Source organism: Drosophila simulans, chromosome X, assembly GCF_016746395.2.
Source record: "Drosophila simulans strain w501 chromosome X, Prin_Dsim_3.1, whole genome shotgun sequence".
NCBI classification, from domain to species: domain Eukaryota; kingdom Metazoa; phylum Arthropoda; class Insecta; order Diptera; family Drosophilidae; genus Drosophila; species Drosophila simulans.
Window position 1 is genome coordinate 13,670,391 of NC_052525.2, and position 20,158 is coordinate 13,690,548.

Here is a 20,158-nt window from a genome sequence, read left to right on the forward strand (position 1 = left end):
AAAACCATTTAGCGCTATAAGCTCACCGTCTGGCAACCTTTCACATCGTCGACGATCCGGCAACGCTAGAAAAACGCGAGCCGCCTGAAAAGCAAGGCAAATTACAAAACACCATGTCTTTCAGTAATTTGTTTATGAAAAGTGGCCTAAATGTGGTCGTGCGCGATGCCCAGGCCGCCGTCCTGATGACCGCCACCCGGCAAGGACACACCATACGCGGCAAGCCGCCCGGCGTGGCCCGTACCCTGGAGCAGCGGATCCGTGGTAAGTTGATGTAACCACTCGGGATCACTTTTCGCCCACATACCAACGTATCATCGATGTCTTTCCGCAGAGGAGAACGTTGAGGATCCGGAGGTGGTGGCCCGCATCAACATTGGCTTCCCGCAGCTAAAGGAGTCGCGCTCGGCGCAGCTAAAGAAGCGACTGGAGCACCTGAAGTCCCAGCGCAGTGACAAGCAGCTGGAGCAGCTGGCGCGGAGCAACAAGTGTGAGTAGCGATCCTGGGGACTATTGATGATTATGTGCTCACAGCCGCTTGTTGTCTATCCACAGTGATCATCGATTTGGACAAGGTGCAGGGCACCTATGTGAAGACCACAGGCCAGCATGATCTTCGCCTGCTGGCCGACCACTACGGCATCTTCGAGCACCTCTTTGGCAGCGCCTACTTTGTGCCCCGCGTGCCGCTCAACATAAGCTACCAACTGGACGGCGATAGTCTGGCACCCGTCTACAATGGCAACGTGATCAAGCCCGCGGAGGCAGCCAAGCCGCCTCAGATCAGTTTCGATGGCCTAGTGGATCCCATTACGGGACAAGCCGCCGGCCAGGACACTTACTGGACCCTGGTGGCCAGCAATCCCGATGCACACTACACAAATGGAACTGCCGAGTGCCTGCATTGGTTTATGTAAGTTTAGTTTTTTTTTTTTTTGTGCATCATCCTATGCTAATTCGTCCCTATTTTTCCAGTGCCAACATACCCAACGGCAAGGTGAGCGAGGGCCAGGTTCTCGCCGAGTATCTACCGCCGTTCCCGCCGAGGGGCGTTGGTTACCAACGCATGGTCTTTGTGCTCTACAAGCAGCAGGCGCGCCTTGATCTCGGCTCTTATCAGCTGGCTGCTGCCGACTACGGCAATCTGGAGAAGCGCACCTTCAGCACCCTGGACTTCTATGGCCAGCACCAGGAGCAACTGACGCCTGCTGGCCTCGCCTTCTATCAGACCAACTGGGACGAGTCATTGACGCAGCTCTACCACGATGTCTTGAGTGAGTAGAAACGTACATAGTGCCCTCGCAATCGTAGCTCACACTAATGGTGGTCATCTGTCGCGCAGAGAGCAAGGAGCCCGTTTATGAGTACGACTTCCCCAAGCCGTACCTGGCCGACCAGAAGTTCTTCCCGCTGAAGCAGCCCTTCAATCTGTACATGGACAAGCACCGCGACCAGAAGCAGGTGAACAAGGAGTATCTGGAACGCAAGCTGGCCAAAACGCATCCGTTCGAGGGGCCAAAGAAGCCGCTGCGCTACCCCAACGCTCATCCCATACGCGATGTGCCCTCGTGGCTGCGCACCGAGATCCGGAAGGAGCGCCTGGGCACTGGGCGCGTCCAGGACTACTAGGGCCACTCCTGGGTGCTGTTAAGTTTTGTGTGTAATAGTGGTTAACAAGTTCTGTTTTTTTATTCACTGGAAGTACATGAGTTGCTAAAGTACACGGTTGCCTCATCTGCAAACTACAACTACGCGGATATAGCCTAAATAAATATGGGAAGGATGGGGAAGAGGACGTATTACGTATGGTCCATGCTACGGAATCGAAATTGGAATCGTGCGCTGCGTTAACAATTGTCGCCGGAAGATGCTCCATCAATGTGCTAATTTAATTAGTTACCTATTCGTATTAACTTATTCGTTATGCGCTCTGCTTGCCTCGCGCTAAATTGGTTAAATTGTTTTGGATTTTTGGCACAGTTTTATACGTTATCCTTTGCTTCGCTGTTATCTAAATCGGTACCTCTGTTCCGCGTGCCCCGCTGACCAACAATGGAAATGGAACACCCGGAAACGGATACCCAGTGGCGTCCTTAAGTCTGCGCCTTGCCGTAACTACCAACTGGCGGCCTGTACATGGCCGGCAGAAAGGAGACCTGAGTTCGATTGAAGGCATACTTTCGCTTCCCGATGTTCTTCAGCACGTTGTCCATGCGCGTGCCCTCGCTGAAATCAAGTAGCATCGATTGCAATCGCCAGATCATACACACATTTCAGATTCCCAACTCACCTTCGCATGGTGCTGAGCGCGTAGGGCACATGCTTCGCCGGCAGCTGAAACTCGCGCACCAGGACACGACACTGCTCCAGCGTGACCGCCATGCCAGTGCGATCCTTGGCGCTTTTGCACGAGGTGAACCGCAGGCCGTCCATCAAACGGCACGCATCCTCGGCCAGATGCAGGATCTTCACGTTCTTGGACACGTTGGCCCGCAGCTGCTGCTCCATGAAGCCGAGCAGAGATTGCAGCGATTCGCCAGTGTCGACGGAGCCGAGTCCCAGCTTTCGGTAACGTCCAAAGTACTGGCTTAGCCGCAAGTAGTTGTCCCAGTTGGAGCGATGCTGCTCCTTGGTCTGACCCAGCGTCTCGGCGAAGCTCGCCTTCTCGTTGATGCCGATGTTGAAGAAGACGGGCGTGATCTTGAACGAAATGGAGGTGCCATTGCCCGGCAGCGAGTGCTCCGGCACAGGCAGCTGCAACTCCAGCGCCTGTCGCGAGCCAGTGATCCGTGGCATGGGCGTCTGGGCGACCTCACCCTGCGCCCGCACCAGCTGGAAGCTGACGGCGGACAGGTCCTCGATGGCGATGCACATGTCGCTCCACATGTCCGCCTCGTTGCCGTACAGCGTCAGCAGGCCCTCGAAGTAGGCCAGTGGGCCCAGGTCGCGCAGCATCACCAGATAGCCCATGTCCAGCTCGCTGCCCCAGAGACGCAGCATCAATGAGCTGACCAGAGCGGTTAGCTGGTAGGAAAGAGATCATTTTTAAGAACTTCACGTCCATCCAAGACATTACATGCTTACCGCCTGGGAGAAGCAGACGTCCCTGCGGTACATGATGCTCGCCTGGAGGCGATTGCAGCGCATGTCCTGCTGCAGCCGCTGGACCGAGTGCATCAGTCGGGCTGTCTTCAGGAGGCGATCCATGGCGTGGCGCAGTTTTCGCATGCTGGGACGCAGCTCCGCCGCCCAGTCCGTGGTCATTGAGAGATCCAGGCCGTCGGTGAACTTGTTGCCCTTCTTTACGGCCACAGAGCCGGCTGTGGTGGTTCCACCACTACCACCGACGGACTGCGGCTTGAGATCCAGCGCGAGATTGGGTGCCTGCTTGCCGCTGGCTGCCGAGGCCGCTATCACGTCCGGCGCCTGTTGTGGCGCCACAGCGAATCCCTCCCGCTTGATGGGCGCCTTCGGATGACGCAGCCGGATCGCCGGACTGTCGCAGCGTCCGCAGAAGAACTTCAGCTTGCTGACCAGGCACATAACGCTCGCCTCGATGTTTAGCTGGGTGAGATCCAGTGGCTCCGGCTCCTCCGTGGGCCGATAATAGTTGGCCGACGGCGAGGAGCTCATCAACTTCGTGTCTAGAAAGCCGGCCGGTGGCTGATGGTGCCGCTGTCGCTGCGCCTGCCGTCCGATCTCGTCCAGATCGATTAGCTGCAGCACGGATAAGTCAGCTGGGTTATCCGATGGCGGAACCTGCGCGGCTGTGCTGACCTCCGATTGCGTTTGCCAGGCAACAGGCAGCGACTGATATGTGGCCTCCTGCTCCTCATCCTCGTCCTGGCGACCTGGCTGCCTGCCCTGCTCCAGGCTGCGCAAGTGATCGTTGTAGCATTTAACCACATGCTGCAGCGAATCGATGGCCCGGATGTCCAGCGAGCTGGACGGCGAGCTATTGCTCGGATGCCAACTGTTCGAACGCATCAGCGGCGGCTGACCGCGTGGCCAGAGATCCGGTGGCGCTACCACCGGCGTGGCGAAGTCCTCCAGCTCCGGTGACTTCAGTTCCAGCGCGGTCAGTTGTTGGGTTATCTTGCGGAACGGCGACATCGGCTCCATCAGCACGTTCTCCGGCTCCTCGATGATGCGATGGCGCTCGATGAAGGCCACCGCCTCCTCGACGATGCTCGGCTCCCAGAGATTTAGCAGCGTGCGTGTGCGCGCCACCATCTGGTTGCACAGCGGCATCATGTCCATGGAACTGCGTCGACTGGCCAACTGCAGCAGCTGCGACATCAGCTCGACGATCTCCTTGCGCAGCTGCTTGGTGGCCTGCACGGCATCGTTGGCCGCCTGCACCTTGCAAGCGTTGCTCTGCTCCAGCTTCCACGATTTGCTCTCCTGCAGCAATCTGGCCGAAGTAAAAGAATCAATTAGTCTTGGCTCCACAAGATAGATATATTGCGCATCTTACTTAATGAGACCGCCGCACTTGCGTCCCTTGGGATCGTGGCGCGTGAAGGCGCCCACGGTGACCACGTCCAGGAGGCCGCGTCGCTGCAGCGTGTCGTTCTGCGCCCACATCCGCTGCACGTGCAGATTGACCGGCAGGAACTCCAGCGACTCGTCCGCCTTCGCGGAGGAGCGCTTGAAGGAGACACCATCGCGGGCCAGCTGCTGGATGTTCTGCTTGGCCTGCGAGTAGTCCTTGAGCAGGCGCAGATGCTCCTCCAGCAGGTTCATCTGCCGCCAGCGCCACTCGCCGCTCAGCTCACCCATGCCGGAGATCTCCTGCAGCAGCTCCTTCTCGCGCTGTATCCAAATGGAGAGCAGCTGCTGGGGCAGCTGGCAGCAGAGGCGCGACTCCAGCAGCGTCTCCTGCACACTGATGTCCGCACCCAGCGACGAGTGCAGGCGGTATGTGCGCAGGCGGGGATTGGAGCACACCCGCTGCAGGCCGCACTGTTGCGGCACAAAGAGGCGGACGCCCAGCTTCGGCGGCAGCGACTGGGTGCGACGATGGGCTGTGGATGCAGGGAGAAGATGGGGATCACTAGGGTAGTTGCATCCGAAACACTTTCTATACTCTTCCTTTTCGTTTTCAAAGTGATACTCCAAGAAACCCGAAACCTAATCACCTATTGAATAGATCCCTGAGATGCACAAAGTCTATAAATCTCCCAAATCTCACCTCGTCTGCTGCTCGTTGTGGCTACACCGGCGCCAGCCGATCCCTCGAAGAGCTGGGTGCTGGAACGCGGCGGACCATTCCCCGACTGGCCGGGCTCCACGGCAGCGTCGGGTGACCAGGAGGCCAGGGTGATGAAGCCGCACTCGCCGCGCGGCGATGTGAGTGGCAGGCGCAGCCGGCTGGTGTCCTGGATGACGCCGAGGGCCACCTCGGCATGGCCCAGCGGCACGGCGGTGAGCGTCATCCGTTCGCGGACATCGAAGACGCTGAAGCGAAGCCGTGTGCTGGCCGACAATCCGGCGCTGCGCTGGAAGCGCATCGTGCACAGGAACTGGGGTGTGCGTGTGCGCTCCTGCAGCTCGGTGCGTGCGTGCTCCCGCCACACGCAATCCTCTCCAGCCGTCGGTAGCAGCGAGCACACCACCTGCGGATTGGGCGGTCGCCCCAGCGTGTCCAGGGGCAGGGTATCACAGGAGAGCGCCGTCTCGCAGATGGGCAGCTCCGAGAGATCGAGTTCTGTAAGTAAGAGCAGACCAGGTCAGCTTGCAGGCGGGGAATGCAATGGAACCGAACGGCAGGTGGCGCAGCTAAAGCACGAGGGGATTAAATAACAAACAACTGGTTAATTCCGTTTCAATTCATTAGCAAAACAAAGTTTATTCCAAGAATAAATTCATCATTTTCAGTCCAATCACATGGATCGCAATGCACCATCAGCTCCCGCTGGGATTACACATAAGTTTACAACATATAAATTCGGAAATGGAGCTATGGAAATCAGTGGTTTAGTGATTCGATTAGATTCAACTGATGCAACTGATGCAAATATGAAATAGTACGATAGCAGAATGTTTGCGAATGAAGCGCCTTTGGTTGGACGCGATGGAATCAAATGGCCGTAAACCGGATGTGGGTGCATGGAAGTGAGCGAGAGGCATGTGGTGCAGTGCGTGGAACAGTGACATGGCCAAATATCTGGTTAACAAAACTAAAAAACAACAACGACCGCCGCCTTTTCCGATTGTTTGCGTTTCATTTTGGTTTTTTTTTGATTTTTTGGGTTAGAACTGTATAAGATCACCTTCAATCGGCGCCACCACCTCCGTGGTCACGGACACGGACAACTGTCCGTCCTCCGCCAACTGGCCGTGCAGCTGTAGCTGCTCCTGCATTTGCTGCTCCAGCGGCATGCCGAGGTCAATGTGATTGCCCATGGAGGATGCTCCGCTGCTGGGCTGGCGACTCTGGCTGACAATCTGATCCTTTAGCTGGCGAATGAGCGCGTTCAGCCTCTCGCTGGATGCCTGCTCGATGCACTGCACCCAGGCCAGGCGTTCGGCCGACGAGCGTGTGATGAAACGCTCCGATGGGCTGTCCTTGAAGTCTGCAACACACGGGCATTAGCATAATAATCATATCATAGCATCATAGTGCATTCTTGCCTACCTAGATCGAATACGTAGCCGTCGGGATCACGCTCCTCATTCTGGATGCGCGCACGACAGTTCTCCAGCACCAGGAGGCCGGCCACCGCTGACTTGGGGTCCTTATCCTTGAGGTAGAACAGTAAATTGCCACGCAGTTTACACCAACGTTCAACTCTGACTGTGGGCGGTAGAATTAGGTGCATAAGCCAAGTGCCTGGACAGGATTGGATGGTGTGGATGTTGTGTGTGTGTAGGTGGGTGGGTGTTTATGTGTGTGCTGGTGCATGTGCATGGATGCGGGTGATCAGATGGTAGTGGTGCAATCAATACCTTCGCTGGAGCGCCACAGGAAGCCCTCCTGGCGATCGGTGATGATGAGCAGGCCCTCTTTGTCGAATCGCGTTGCTGGATTGCTGGCCAGTGAGTTCAGTTCCGGCTTGTTAAATCGCATGGCTGCGTGTCGCTGGATCTAATGGATATACTCGTTTAGCAACTCCATAGATGGACGGGCACGCCCGCCAAGCATCGAATGCTCGGGCCACATCAATAATTCACGGCAATTACACGATGTGTACGTGCTGCTGGGGGGCGTGGCCGGTGTAGGGGGCGGCTGCCCAACTGGGTACACACACACACACATACATACCTTCTGCTCCTCCCTCTCCTCCTCTTCGCCTTTTTTTTTTGGTCCTGCGACCTCGTTACTTTGTTGTTATTGTTGTTGCTGCTGCTGCACAGCTGGCTGCCAAACGCCCCCGCACTCCGCTGGCTCACGCAATCGGGCTGCTCCTGGCCAGGAGCTGGGTCATCCGTCGCTCCGAGTGACCCCCTTGCCCACGATTGCAATTACTACAAGCAACTAATTGAATTTAACAGCTAATTTTGATAAGCGCACTGCGCTACTGTTTCTGATTGGAAAATAAGTTGGAGATGACAGCTGGGGGTGGCAAGCTCGGTCGTGAGTATCGAATGGAAGTTCTTGATTTCCAATGATACGATAAAATGCAAATGTAGTAATGCCTTAAAATATTTAATTAAAATACATTCTTTTTTTTTTTTTTGCTTAAAATTTAATGGCATCTTTAAAAAGAAATCATTCTAATTGGAAAATAACGCTGAGCATTGTTAGAGTGCGGTCACACTGTTGGCATAGTGTTGGCAGAATGTACCGATAGTATCGATTGGATTTATATTTATTTTATTTAAAATGTTATTGCAAGCAAACTGCTCATTAGCAAATATCCAAATAAATTAAAACCTAAACCAATTTTTGTTCAATAAACTAGTGCATTTATACGCAACTTCTTTATTTTAATTCCCTAATTCTTAGCATTAGTTCAAGTGATTAAAAAATCGCCCAGTTTAATATCAAATGTTTCATATTCATAACAGCATATATATATATATATGTGTATATATATAACATTTTACTATAAATGAAGAGGGAGAATGTCACATGCAAATATGTAGGATCTAAAAGTACACTTAGCATTGTACTAGGCATAATTAGAGTAGCTATAAGGACTGGGGATTGTCCCACTTCCGGTTTCGCCATTTCCGGTTCAGTGGCGTCGACTGCTCTTGATGTCCACGTTAAATTGTCGCGACCATTCCGCCAGCAAATCGAACTGAGTAACAAATAGGAATTAGCTAGGAATAGAAGGAGTAATTCCATCGAAGATCTACTCACATCCCGATCCATGATGTTGTCACAGAAGCTCAGGTCGAGCAACTGCAGCTTGGGACAGTTGACCAGAATGCTGAAATCGAATCGAATTGAATGCAATGCTTAGAACGATCTTAAAAAGAAAAAGGATTGGAGACGTACTCATAAACACGCTCGTGCGTTATGTTCAAAATGCCCATGAGGTCCAGCTGCTCCAGATTCTTGCCCAGCGCGGCAATATGCATGAGATCGCGTTCGGTGGTGCCGCGCACCGCCGACAAGAAGAGCTTCTTCAGCTTGGGACAATTGGACAGCAGCTGGAAAAGGCCATCTCCGAGCGATGCCTCCCTCATGCTGCAAGAACAGAATGATTAACTTATGGTACGTGCAGTTCCATCGCGCGAGGCACCTACCACCAGCCCAGGTCCAGCTCCTCCAGCTGATGTAGACGCGCCAGTGATTGCAATCCTCGGGACGACAGAAAGTGCGCCTTCCACAGATCCAGCGAGATCAACTGCGTGTTGTACGTGGCCAAATGGGCGGCCACATTGTCCATGTTCACCGAGACACCACAAAATGCTGGAGGAATGTGCAATTGCAATTGGAATTGGTTGAACGCAGCAAAGCTTGAAGCTCTCTAGCTCACCTAGATTCAGATGCTTCAGCTTGCGGTTGCCCTCGAGCATGCTGAGCAGCAGTTCCGTTTCGAAGTACGTTTGGAAGAGATCGAGGCGCTCCAGATTCTTGAGATTGGCCAGACAGGAGAAGTTCAGCAGTGGCGGTTCAGTGGCACAGTTGCGCAGGCTCAACTCTGCGAGGGAATATTAAGTTAAAAACGTTCGATAAGGATGCGAGGAAAACGGAAAGCCCACCTATCAGATTATCACAGACTATGCCCACATTCTCAATGCAGCTGGCGTTGAGAAACTTGCAGGAGTTCAGCCGCAGGTGGGTTAGATTATCGCCGCGTTGGGTCAGGAATCTGAAACGAGTGATAGCATTTTAGTTGATAGCTCACTATGATTTGCCAGTGTGTAGGCACTTCTTGAACTCGGTGGGCGAGACATTGCCGAAGCCGCCGCACCAGGACAGATCCAGCTTGCGCAACATGGTGGCCCGACGCGCCAGTGTGCACAGCAGCTCCGAGCTGGCCACATCCCAGTAGGGCTTCAGGCTGATCTCGGCGTAGAGCAGCGGATGCGTGGAGATGTCATAGAAGGTGCGCGACACGTGGCCCACGCGGAACAGGGACTTCAGGTCCAGGTAGCTGAGTATGCGCAGTAGGATCTCGAATGGCAGATCCGTGAGACAGACTTGCGGCGCCGCCTCCTCGCCATCCACGCAATTGTCCGCCAGAAACTGAACCAGATCGTTGTTGATGAACTCGTGCAGCTTGGTGGCACCGTCCTCGCCGCAATTTGGCTGGAACTTTAGGGTGCGCAGCTTGTAGCTAATTGAACCGCCACCGCTGTCGCCTGGCGTTGAGCCAATAACCTCCGGTGGCGGCGACACGAGCGTCCGGCTGTGCTGCCTAATTTGCTGCTTGGCCAGCAGGTTTTGCGTTTTGGTGACGGTTCGACCGCACAGCATGATGGCATCGATTTCCGTGTAGTAATTGAGTCGGCTGTGATTGAAATCGATGCGCAGCGTTCTGTCAAGGAGAGTTGCTTGCTATACATTCCACTGCTATCAGCCATCATTGTCCACCACTACTCACTTCGTTAACATCGTGGTCTTCTTTAGTGGCGGCGCAAAGCGACGCGAGTCCAGTGGCGGCGGGCGGGCCAGATCGCTTTCCGTTGCCTCCCACAGGCAGGTCCAGTTTTTGGTCAGGCCGTACGCCCAAATGCGGACAACGGCGCCCGGATTGAAGGTCTCAAAGATGGCCACTTCGGTGGGCACTACGAACTCCTCGAAATAAACCACTGGAAATCGATAAATGGTATGATAATGAAAGTCTATAGTCATCACAACCTTGCGCAAATTGAGGTAGAAATTCTGATGCAACTGCAAGGGGATGTGATGCGCGGATATGATATCCGGTCGTCTTACCAACATAGTCGTGTGTCTCCAGCTTCGGCAGATTCTGGGGCTGAATCTCACGCGTGGCGGACGGTGCCCGCTGCCACCAGTCGCCGTAGGTGCGCTGCGGGCGAGAGTTGAATGGGAACCGTGTACGGATGCTTCTGCATGGACTCACCATGGGAAAGGTCTCCGGATAGTCGCCATAGGCGGGGAATTTCGTTGGCCTGCCAATCACATTGGCCGCCGTATACGAGATGCTGTAATCGATGCCATACTGCGAGCTGAAATCGAGCACGCCCAGCACATACTGCTCCAGGTAGTAGCCCTGATCGGATTGCGTCGTCTGCATCTTGCTGTCGCAACCGAACCAACCGCCGTATTCGCCGCCCTGCCGTTGCCGCTGCAGCATGGCCGTAAAATCGACCAGTACGTCCGGCTCCGCCTCCACCGCCGGGCTGTCCGTCTCGCTGGACTCCGCTGGTTCGCCGTGGGCCAGCAGGGACATGGCCAGCGCCAGCTGCCGTGGGCGCTGGCCGTAGGTCAGCCTCAGTGTATCGACCGCCGCCTGCAGGCTGCGCCCCAGTCCCAGTTCCCCAATCGCGTACCAGGGCACGCGTTGGGCATAACCGATGGGCCAGAGTCGCGGGAGCCACTTGTTTCTCTGGTTCGTCGGCTCGTCCTCGCCTGGCTGCTGCCGCTGCCGCTGCTGTCCAAGGATTCCCGCTGCTGTGTCAGGGGAAATTGTGCTCCTCGCGATGATCCGGATAATGAGCTTGGCTGCGTCGTCGACGGGGATCGCCTGGCTTCGGTCACGTTGCTGGGCCAGACCTTAATGGCTCTGCTTCCCGCTGTTCTCCTAGTTCTTCTGCGCAACTAATCCAATTAATGGCCACTTGCGGAGTCCTCTTTGGGTTGCAGCTTTATTCGCGCCTCACCTTGTTGCTCTGTTCGCTGTCCGCCGACCTCTGACCTCTGCTGCTTGTGGTGGGTGTCGCGCTTGGGTGGCGATTCTCTCGGGGATTCGCGGTTATTCAGCAATTTCTGTGCCAAAACAAAAACAAAAAAACTTTTGGCTTGTTTGTTTTAAATGACAAAAACAATATTGCTATCGATAACGAGAAAATGTATCGAAAAATAGACCGTGAATACAGAAGTATGTTTTCAAAAATACCGAAAGTCACCAAGCGAAATTGCTATAAATAAGAACAAAGGGACGCTATTTACATACAGGATAAATATGAACTATGCCTCCATTTTAGTTTGTAAGCAGTCGAATAAAATTTTTTGTTGTTAGAAATAATAATAACAGCAACAATAATCAGTAGGCGGACTACAATCAAACAAAAATATGCAGGTAGCATTCACTAGCACAAATGAAATCATTTCTTATCTGCATAGAATATGCAATTTTAAGTGAATAACTCAATAATATTAATATATCGTAAAAATCGTACCGTGCATGAGGGCTCATCGAGTCACGCAGTGTCCGATATACGCTGACGTGCAGAAGGCCCCAATTGCACGGCGTGCAACAGCTGAATTCGATTCCGATTACAATCCATGTTGCGACTGCCGACGATTTTAAGGAAGTCCTTCAGCATGAAGACGCGCCAGAGGCTGGACTACCGCAACAAGCTCATCCTGGCGCCAATGGTGCGTGTGGGCACGCTGCCCATGCGACTGCTGGCCCTGGAAATGGGTGCGGACATCGTTTACACGGAGGAGCTGGTGGACCTTAAGCTGCTCAGGAGCATACGCAGGCCGAACCGTAAGTGGACAGTGTTTGAGCCAACTCTGCATGCTTCATCTATTTGTATTCTACCTTGAAGCGGCTCTGGGCACGGTGGACTTTGTGGATCCGTCGGATGGCACGATTGTGTTCCGCACCTGCGCCCAGGAAACCTCACGCCTGGTGCTTCAGATGGGCACCAGCGACGCCAGACGGGCTCTGGCCGTGGGCATGCTGCTGCAGCGCGACATCTCCGGTCTGGACATCAACATGGGCTGTCCCAAGGAGTTCTCCATCAAGGGCGGCATGGGCGCCGCCCTGCTCGCTGATCCCGACAAGGCAGCAAACATTCTGCGCACCCTCTGCTCCGGCTTGGACATTCCGGTCACCTGCAAAATACGCATACTGCCGGACGTGGAGCGCACGATCGATCTGGTGCAGAAACTGGCCGCCACCGGTATCGCTGCCATTGGCATTCATGCGAGGACGCGCGACGAGCGTCCACAGCATCCTGCCCATCCCGAGGTGCTGCGCGCCGTTGCCCAGGCGGTGGACATACCGATTATAGCCAATGGGGGTTCGAAAAACATGCACTGCTACGAGGATTTGCGCAAATTTCAACTGGAATGCGGCGCCGATAGCGTGATGGTGGCCCGTGCGGCGCAGATCAATGTGAGCATCTTCAGGCCGGAGGGCCTGCTGCCCATGGACGAGCTGATCAAGAAGTACCTGCGCTTGTGCGTCGACTACGACAATGCGCCGCACAACGCCAAGTACTGTGTGCAGAGCATACTCAGGGAGCTGCAGGAGACGCCGCGGGGCAAGCGTTTCCTTCAGTGCCAGACGCTGCAGCAGATCTGCGAGATCTGGGAGCTGGGCGAATACTGCCGCCGCAAGCAGAGGGAGCTGAGGACGATGGGCAACTCGGGACGGGCGGAGGTGAAGCCACCGGAGGCGCTGGCCAAGCGTCAGAAGCTGGATGAAGCGGCCATTGCCATAGCGGCCGAGTTCGACGGCATCATTTGCCGGCACATGCCATTCCTGCGCTCCACCTATCCCAGTGGTAAGTGTTTCGATCAATCTCTTGCTTGGTGGCCATGATTCAACCGGTATTTCCATTCCACAGATAACCAACTGCCGAAAACGCAGCTATATGTGCACGCTGTCAAGGCTGGCAAATCCCCGCCAGCGTACGAAACGCAGCAGTGCGACAAATTGTTCCGCTCCATCTGCACGTACGATGACCAGCGCTTCAGTAGCTCCTACTGGGAGAAGAACAAGAAGCAAGCGGAGCAGGGCGCCGCTCTGGTGGCCCTGCTCCATCTCGGCCAGCTAGAGGCGGAGGTTCTGCGCGACAATGGCAGCCTGCTCAACTGAGCAGCGAAGTTCCTCCTGTTTTATATAAGTGTTATACATTTGGCCAGGTTTGGACACCATTGCAATGGCTGTTGCAACTGCCTTAGGTGCTGGGAGCAGTATCGGGACTACCTCTATTAAGTGGAGTGCTTTAAATATATGTATTTAAATAAATATATGAGCTGAGTTGAGTTTATAAGGTGTACAGATGGATGGAGTACTAAGCAATCAAATGATGACAGACTTTCGTAGTCCAGCTAATCCAAGAAACCCCAAGTTCACACAGTTTTTCGATATATAACTCTCGATTAAATTTATTTGTATTACGCGCTGATTAATTTCCTAATGTCGGGTTTACACAGGGACGTCCCTGGTGGTGGCCATTGCCTTGGGCATAGAAGTGGTTGTGGTTATGGTTTTGGGTAGGGTTATGGGAATTGATCGGCGGCGGCATCATGGCTTGATCATTCCGATAGCCAGAGGTCGCGATAAAGTTTAATAGGTACTCCTTGGTGACTGGATGCCTTATGCTGTCCTCAACGGCTGAAATGGTTTATAACCATATATAATTAAGATGACAATGAGGATAGGGATCCCACTGCTGGTGAGGATTGCTACTCACAGCGGGCTGTTGTATAACTGTTGGGATTCTTTTTGTCCGTTCGCTCGCGCATAAACTCCCAGTTGCCAAACTGATTCATGGTGCACTCGACGATTCTGTTGTCCAATTCCCTGGTCTCCTTCGTCAACTTTTGCATCCGTCCATAGGGTGCATCGCGTCCGCCGACATAGAGGAAGCCCACCTTTTTCGTCAGCAAGCTGCCAGAGGTAGAGAATGGCGGATCAATTGTGCCCGTTGGACTACCACTAGTACTCACCCCTCGCCACGCTCTGTTATGATCTTGAGCCGAAAGTCCACCGAGTTGAGCTCATGTGGCTTCCATTTGAAGACGTCGAAGCACGTGCCAGCCGTGTAGGGCTGCTTGGATGGCTGGAAGATGAGGCCATCCGGTTCGTGTGCCAGTGTCCGCGAGAATTTCTCGCCGAGCAGCCGGGCAGACATCCAAATGTCCCAGAAGTCCTTTCCCCGCACACTGAAGGCCTGCAGGCGCTGATTGATGATGCCATGCTTCATGCCCAGGATTCGGGGACCTGCAGTGGTAAATGGATGAGTCCTTCATAACCTTCGAATTACTCACCTATAACTTCCGTCTTAATGTAGTCCAGTCGATTCGGATAGAATGGCTCTTCCCGTACATCGCGATTCGATAGTCGCACAATGTCGTAGATGAGGTAGCGCGGCGTTACGGTCTCGCCGATCTTGTCCAGCACCATCTCCTACGGACAAACACAAGGATGATTTAGTTGCAATCAGGAGTGCCAGCTAGAATCACATACCCCGTCGACGAGAGTGCCGTCGAGGTGCTCGTTTAGGTTCCTGCTCTCCACGAATGTCACATTCTCCACCTGGAAACAGGAGTGGTTGCGATCGAAGAAGTATACCTCGTCCTTTCCATCGATGAGCATCATATAACGTGTACCGTCCGCCTTCCACGACACCCGATAGGGTATCTCGCTGAGCCGCTTTATGTTCTCCCTGTCCATGGAGACGGGCTGTGCTCCGGGGAAGCCGTTCTTCTTCCAGTCGCACCAGTCCTGCACCTTCCGCTGTAGATCGCCCAGGCGCGGCTGGTCGCTCACCTGTCGCACGCCCGGCACTCCCGCCATAAAGGTGGCATTCTTAACGACCATCTCGCGCCGTCGCTTCTTCCGCGGCTGACCGTCCGACGTGGAGGCGTCACAGTCGCCGCCCGCATCCTCCCCATCCACCTCCTCGGCGTCATCATCCTGCTCGCCGGCCTGCTGTGACGTGGATGAGCTGTTGTCCTGCACATAACCATCGCCGTTGCCATCATCATAGTCGATGCACCAATTGGGCTGTTCTGGTGCCGCTGGAGCGACGTTCGTGTCCTCGTAGCGCTTGTACAGCTCGTTGACGTAGTCCTGCTTATAGATGCCCGGCGGCCGGGCGCCAGCAAAGATAGCGAGCGCTGCCGAAACGGAGCAGTCGAGTCGCTCGACCATGTAGCAGACGATCAGGAAGCCAGTGCGGTTGAAGCCGTGCGTGCAGTGCACGGCTATAACGTCGAATGGACGCTCGTTAATGAAGTTGTCCACGATCTCGATGAAACTGTGCGTCTGCTCCAGCGATGGCGCGTCGCCATGTCCACGGCACTGGAGCTTAATATACTTAGCGCCGAGCTCCTCCACCGCGGACCGATCGTAGAATCGTTTCGTGTTGGTCAGGTCAACCCAGAGTCCCAGTTTCACCTGAAAGCACGAGATGGTTGGATATGTGAGTTGGAAGTTGAGAGTTTGGCGTTTGCATTTACCTTGAGCGTTTTGCAGTATTCGAAAAGCATTTCGGGTTGAAACGTGCACTCGATGGGCATCTTGTCGTGAAATTTACTGCTTAGTGGCGTCTTAAAGGCCAGGAAGCGTTCCGCAATGATGGTATCGCTCTTGCGCGGACAGTACAGCCAGCGATTGGGCAATGGCCCAGAGCCCCGTTCCCGATCCCGATTAGTTAGGGCCATAATGCCACAGTGGCTCCGCCTCTCCTGCTCCTGCTGCTGCTACTGCTGACGACGATGGAAACGGCGGGCGCAGCGATGGGACGACGCCGTTGCGCTTCTTAGGTGGTGTATTGCTGGCGAAGATCCTGGTGAATGCTGATGCAGCGAGAACTCGCGGGCCTGGGGATTCTGTATAGGATTTGCCTAGAGATGCGTAAAGTATATAAAAAATATCGATATCTTATTTGTTTTCCTTTTAATCAAAATAAATGCTACATATATATAGGATATCGCGTTGTGTGGAAAATATATTTTTCATATCTCTCATTGGTCACACTAAAATGCAAGTGAATTCAAACAAGAAAGACGTTAAAAATAAAACGGAAATAAAATGAGCACAGCAAGAAGTTATTATTCCGAAATAAGCGAAAACAGCGTGACTTGCTATATATGTAGCAAATCTAGTTTAATCTTTATATATTTTATCATTTTCATGATTTTTTTTTTAAATTTTATATCATCGAACTGTCCAGCAAAATAATCGATGACACTGGCCAATCGTAGCTGCGTCCGTTACATCGATAGCATCGATTGCTTGAAAATATTGTTGGGGGAATTCGTCAAAAAAGGTGTTCTCACAGAGAAATTCGAAAAAGTTTTTACAAAACTATAATAATATTTATAATAAAATGTAATATATTTTTCATAAAATATGGATGAAAGACTAAATATATACAACAGTATTAAAAAAAAAATGTTTTCCCCCTACTTTCTGCCGCTCACTTGTATCGATAATCGTTTTTCAAAATAGCTGCGAATCTTTTGCATAAAAATAAACAATTTAATTGCTGCATATTTCGGTCGATGTGTGTATGCACACACACGTACATACCTATATATATACGCATCAGATTCGATATGAACTTGGGGCACACACAGCCAGCCGAACAATTATTTACTGCAGTGTAAATAAACAACAAATAACAACAAATCGCCCGCAGAAATCGGACGAAGTCGCGAAAAAAAATGGAACGAGGAGGTTTGGGCTCGTAACCACACAATTTCGCCTCTCACTCGATTTTTGATCGCCGCCCGGTCGCGATCTTCACTTCATGGAAATTGTGAAATTTTCGAAAATTTGAATACACTCCGCCAGAACCTCGATTGTTTTTTGCGGTCCGTTCAAACCGAACTAGTACGTAAGCCACTTATTCCGCCGCAGAGCCACGCCCATGTCCGCGACCGCCCCAAATCGCCAGCCGGTGCCGAAGTTTCCGGCCGCCATGCCGCGTGGAACGGGCACAGTGTGCTCCAATCCGGCGGTGCCCAAGTCGCCGGATGCACTCACCTCCCTGGTGGCCCGGAAGAGCATTACGTCCATGTCGGAGGAGGAAATCATCCAAGAGAACCTCAACGAGATCCTCGACCTCAAGTCGCGCGTAAGTTCGAATTTGGGCGGTGATTTTGAAAAGTATCTTAAAGAGCGATAGAACGATACAATATCCTAAATATGCCAAATTTACAAGGACACATGCTTAAAACCCCAAACAAAATCATTAACTTTTCAGTACTCAATTAAAAATCGAACGACTGTGATCTTTTCCATTCATATATATATCACACATATATTACTGAATCGTTTAAAACTAAACAAAACTTGAACAATAACCATATGGACATTTCATGAGTGCTCTCGTTTTTTTTTTCACCGTGTTGTGATTCATTGGAAACACCTTGATTTACGTGCACGTCATTACGAATGGATCACTGTGACTTCCAGATTTTCCTCAGCTTTTCCGAGATTTGCAGACGTCTCCCAAAGTTTGTACGACGCCATCGTTTGTGGCGCCATCATTATCGACGGAATTACTAGAATAGAATGTGTGCGACCATAAAACCCGAAATGTTCGTTTAGTTTCGCCTTAGATCTTTTGGACCTTAAGAATGCATTTGCCATTTAATAGTTTTTTTCAGTTAACTGGAAAATGTACAGCAAGTGCAGAAAATGACACTGGAAGAAGCGTGTTTCCAAAATCATTGACTTGAATTTGACATGCGTACGCGTTATTTTTCGAAAATTTCCAAACCTATTTGAAACAAATTGTATAAAATCAGGCACGCATTTTTCGATCAACAAATAGCGAAGCGAAATCATCAAAAGTCCCAGATACACAAACAAAATTCCCAAGCGTTTGTGTAAATCACGCCATTTTATGAAGTGTAAGATAATCAAATCGATATTAGGTTTCCATTTCGGAAACTTTTCTGCATTTAAACCCAATTGAATTGGCACCCAAATGCTTTAAGCATTTTTGGAATCTTATTTTTTAAATGCAAGGCACTTAACTGTTTGCTATTTGCAAAAAACTATCACTTGTTTCTTTTTATAATTTCTATGTGGAAGACTATTGTTTTTCTTTTTTGCCGTGTATAAACCTCTATATGCATGGAACGTGAAAATTATAAACAATTGTTTTTATGGCATCACTCACAAAAACGGAAAGAGAGCCAAACCAAAAGCCCTGAAAAATGCTCAATCCGATTCTGGGACTGCATCCAGAAGTGATTAAATCGGTGACCCCGTTTCTCATATCCCCATATCCCCACGTTGTCCTTTTGCAGGAGGAGCGAAAAGCCAATGGACGTCTGGTGGCTGTGATCGTCTGTTTTCTGGGTAAGTTTTGGTATTTTTTTAATATTACAGTCAGGCCTGCCTAGCACAAACCAGCCAAGTGAAAAATATTAACCCATTCTCAGGAAAAAACATTGGTTTTCCTTAGGTTTTATATAAGTTCATAAGTATCCCTTCAATAATTCTTACATCAAAAGAACATTTAGATATATGAGAAAACCATTTTTAAAATCATTTTCGAATTCTTAACTAAACTAAAAACTAAAAACTGAACTAAAGTAGAGCACGCAAATCGAAATGCCCATTTTGAATTGGTCGTTGTTAGCGAAGCACGACTGTACCACGAACTCAACCGCATCCATCTCCACAGTGCTCTTCCTGGCCGTCTACCATGCCTGCGTCCGGAAGTCGGAGAACTCGCTGGCTGGCGTCCTGGTACCGGCGGGCATCATGCTCTCCTACGGCGCCTGGGTGGTCGTCCTGGCCAAGAGGGACAAGCACAGGCGAGCCATGTTTGTAGGACACGTGAAAAGACCAGGAAAGCCAATGATGCTCAGCGATGCTCTTCCCTTTTGCAGGAGCGGCACATCGAGGAGGTGACGCTGAAGAACAAGATCGAACTGGAGGAAAAGCATGCGCGCCACGCGAAGAAGGCGCAGTCGCATCATGGTCACTCCGGCACCGATTCCACGGGCAGTGCCTCCAGCTCGCTGCACTACGTGAACGAGCTGCTGCCCAGCGGTGGCGGTGAGCATCGCAAGAAGCAGCGACGCCATCGCCACAAGGAGCGCTCCGTGGAGCGGGAGGATCACCATCAACGCACCCATCAGCGCCCGCATACGCCGGACGTCGGGGTGCATCGTGGAGCGCCCAAGAGGCCCAGTTTCCGGCAGAAGCTCTTCGGCCAGACCATCGCCCATGTCAAGCTGGTGGAGGCGCAGAGCGACAGCACGGACTCCGCTGGCGGTTCGGGTCCGGGTACGAGACCAGGTCGCAGTACGGTCGCCACTCCAGGTGGCCAGCCGACCGCTGCAGCCAAGCCCCATCCCGGCGAGAAACGCCAGCGGCTGCAGCGCCTGGACACGTTGCCACTGGCGCAGGTGGTGCGTGTCAGCTCGATTCCGTGAGATATAACCATCCAGTGGATGTGTGGTCGTATGGATGTACATATGCATGTGGAAGTGGAGTAGTTTTTTTTTTTTTATTGGGCGCGGAGGGCCGACCTCGCCATTGTATCGACTAAATAAATGTATTATAAAAAATATAAACAGGAAATTCGCCTTTATAAATAGACGGCAATCAAAGGAAGGAAATGTTCCGATCTCCGTAACGAAATCAATGCTAAATACGTGAGAATTGTATTGTGCACATAGTTCAGTCCATCTGGCTTTCGAATATTTGGAAAATCTTGTGTTTACAACTCGATTTAAGTAAGTTGTAAAACAAATTTATAGAATAGTTTAGTTCGAGATTTTTAGCAAGGTGTTTTTAGGTTTGAAATTCAAGCAATTCAAGACTTTCCTTTCCCAATAGTTTTTGAACCTCGGATCGGT

At 52.0% G+C, this 20,158-nt stretch overlaps 6 protein-coding genes across 8 annotated transcripts; 3 read left to right on the plus strand and 3 right to left on the minus strand.

Moving 5' to 3' along the window:
* The first annotated feature begins 31 nt into the window (after positions 1-31).
* On the plus strand, positions 32-1,751 carry LOC6725931 (39S ribosomal protein L38, mitochondrial). Its single transcript, XM_002106879.4, has 5 exons — positions 32-264; positions 335-490; positions 556-913; positions 976-1,274; positions 1,343-1,751. Exons 1-5 carry the CDS (start codon positions 114-116, stop codon positions 1,627-1,629), a joined length of 1,251 nt encoding a protein of 416 aa, XP_002106915.2. The 5' UTR covers positions 32-113; the 3' UTR covers positions 1,630-1,751.
* LOC6725932 (inositol polyphosphate-4-phosphatase type I A) lies at positions 1,665-7,592 on the minus strand. Of its 2 annotated transcripts, XM_016172592.3 has the most exons (9): positions 7,268-7,592; positions 6,952-7,090; positions 6,641-6,799; positions 6,276-6,578; positions 5,195-5,710; positions 4,478-5,027; positions 3,085-4,414; positions 2,291-3,024; positions 1,665-2,226 (listed from the first exon to the last, which is right to left on the minus strand). In XM_016172592.3, exons 2-9 carry the CDS (start codon positions 7,070-7,072, stop codon positions 2,094-2,096), a joined length of 3,846 nt encoding a protein of 1,281 aa, XP_016039285.1. In that variant the 5' UTR covers positions 7,073-7,090; positions 7,268-7,592; the 3' UTR covers positions 1,665-2,093. The 2 variants fall into 2 exon arrangements, with proteins under 2 accessions (XP_016039285.1, XP_039153976.1); XM_039298042.2 differs by lacking the exons at positions 6,276-6,578; positions 6,641-6,799.
* Positions 7,593-7,966: 374 nt separating this feature from the next.
* On the minus strand, positions 7,967-11,443 carry LOC6725933 (F-box/LRR-repeat protein 4). 2 transcript variants are annotated; one of them, XM_039298044.2, is made up of 11 exons: positions 11,248-11,443; positions 10,488-11,177; positions 10,340-10,433; positions 10,005-10,212; positions 9,330-9,938; positions 9,160-9,269; positions 8,934-9,098; positions 8,701-8,866; positions 8,450-8,641; positions 8,312-8,381; positions 7,967-8,249 (listed from the first exon to the last, which is right to left on the minus strand). In XM_039298044.2, exons 2-11 carry the CDS (start codon positions 10,815-10,817, stop codon positions 8,184-8,186), a joined length of 2,010 nt encoding a protein of 669 aa, XP_039153978.1. In that variant the 5' UTR covers positions 10,818-11,177; positions 11,248-11,443; the 3' UTR covers positions 7,967-8,183. The 2 variants fall into 2 exon arrangements, with proteins under 2 accessions (XP_039153978.1, XP_039153977.1); XM_039298043.2 differs by having other exon boundaries at positions 10,488-11,185.
* A 315-nt stretch (positions 11,444-11,758) lies between these two features.
* On the plus strand, positions 11,759-13,588 carry LOC6725934 (tRNA-dihydrouridine(20) synthase [NAD(P)+]-like). The gene is made up of 3 exons (XM_002106882.4): positions 11,759-12,080; positions 12,142-13,104; positions 13,168-13,588. The coding sequence occupies exons 1-3, from the start codon at positions 11,873-11,875 to the stop codon at positions 13,416-13,418; spliced, it is 1,422 nt and encodes a 473-aa protein (XP_002106918.2). The 5' UTR covers positions 11,759-11,872; the 3' UTR covers positions 13,419-13,588.
* A 95-nt stretch (positions 13,589-13,683) lies between these two features.
* On the minus strand, positions 13,684-16,205 carry LOC6725935 (mRNA-capping enzyme). Its single transcript, XM_002106883.4, has 6 exons — positions 15,791-16,205; positions 14,796-15,728; positions 14,597-14,735; positions 14,276-14,549; positions 14,020-14,216; positions 13,684-13,940 (listed from the first exon to the last, which is right to left on the minus strand). Exons 1-6 carry the CDS (start codon positions 15,992-15,994, stop codon positions 13,732-13,734), a joined length of 1,956 nt encoding a protein of 651 aa, XP_002106919.2. The 5' UTR covers positions 15,995-16,205; the 3' UTR covers positions 13,684-13,731.
* A 555-nt stretch (positions 16,206-16,760) lies between these two features.
* LOC120285231 lies at positions 16,761-19,892 on the plus strand. The gene is made up of 4 exons (XM_039296350.2): positions 16,761-17,412; positions 18,596-18,647; positions 18,976-19,121; positions 19,184-19,892. Exons 1-4 carry the CDS (start codon positions 17,206-17,208, stop codon positions 19,730-19,732), a joined length of 954 nt encoding a protein of 317 aa, XP_039152284.1. The 5' UTR covers positions 16,761-17,205; the 3' UTR covers positions 19,733-19,892.
* Positions 19,893-20,158: the final 266 nt, after the last annotated feature.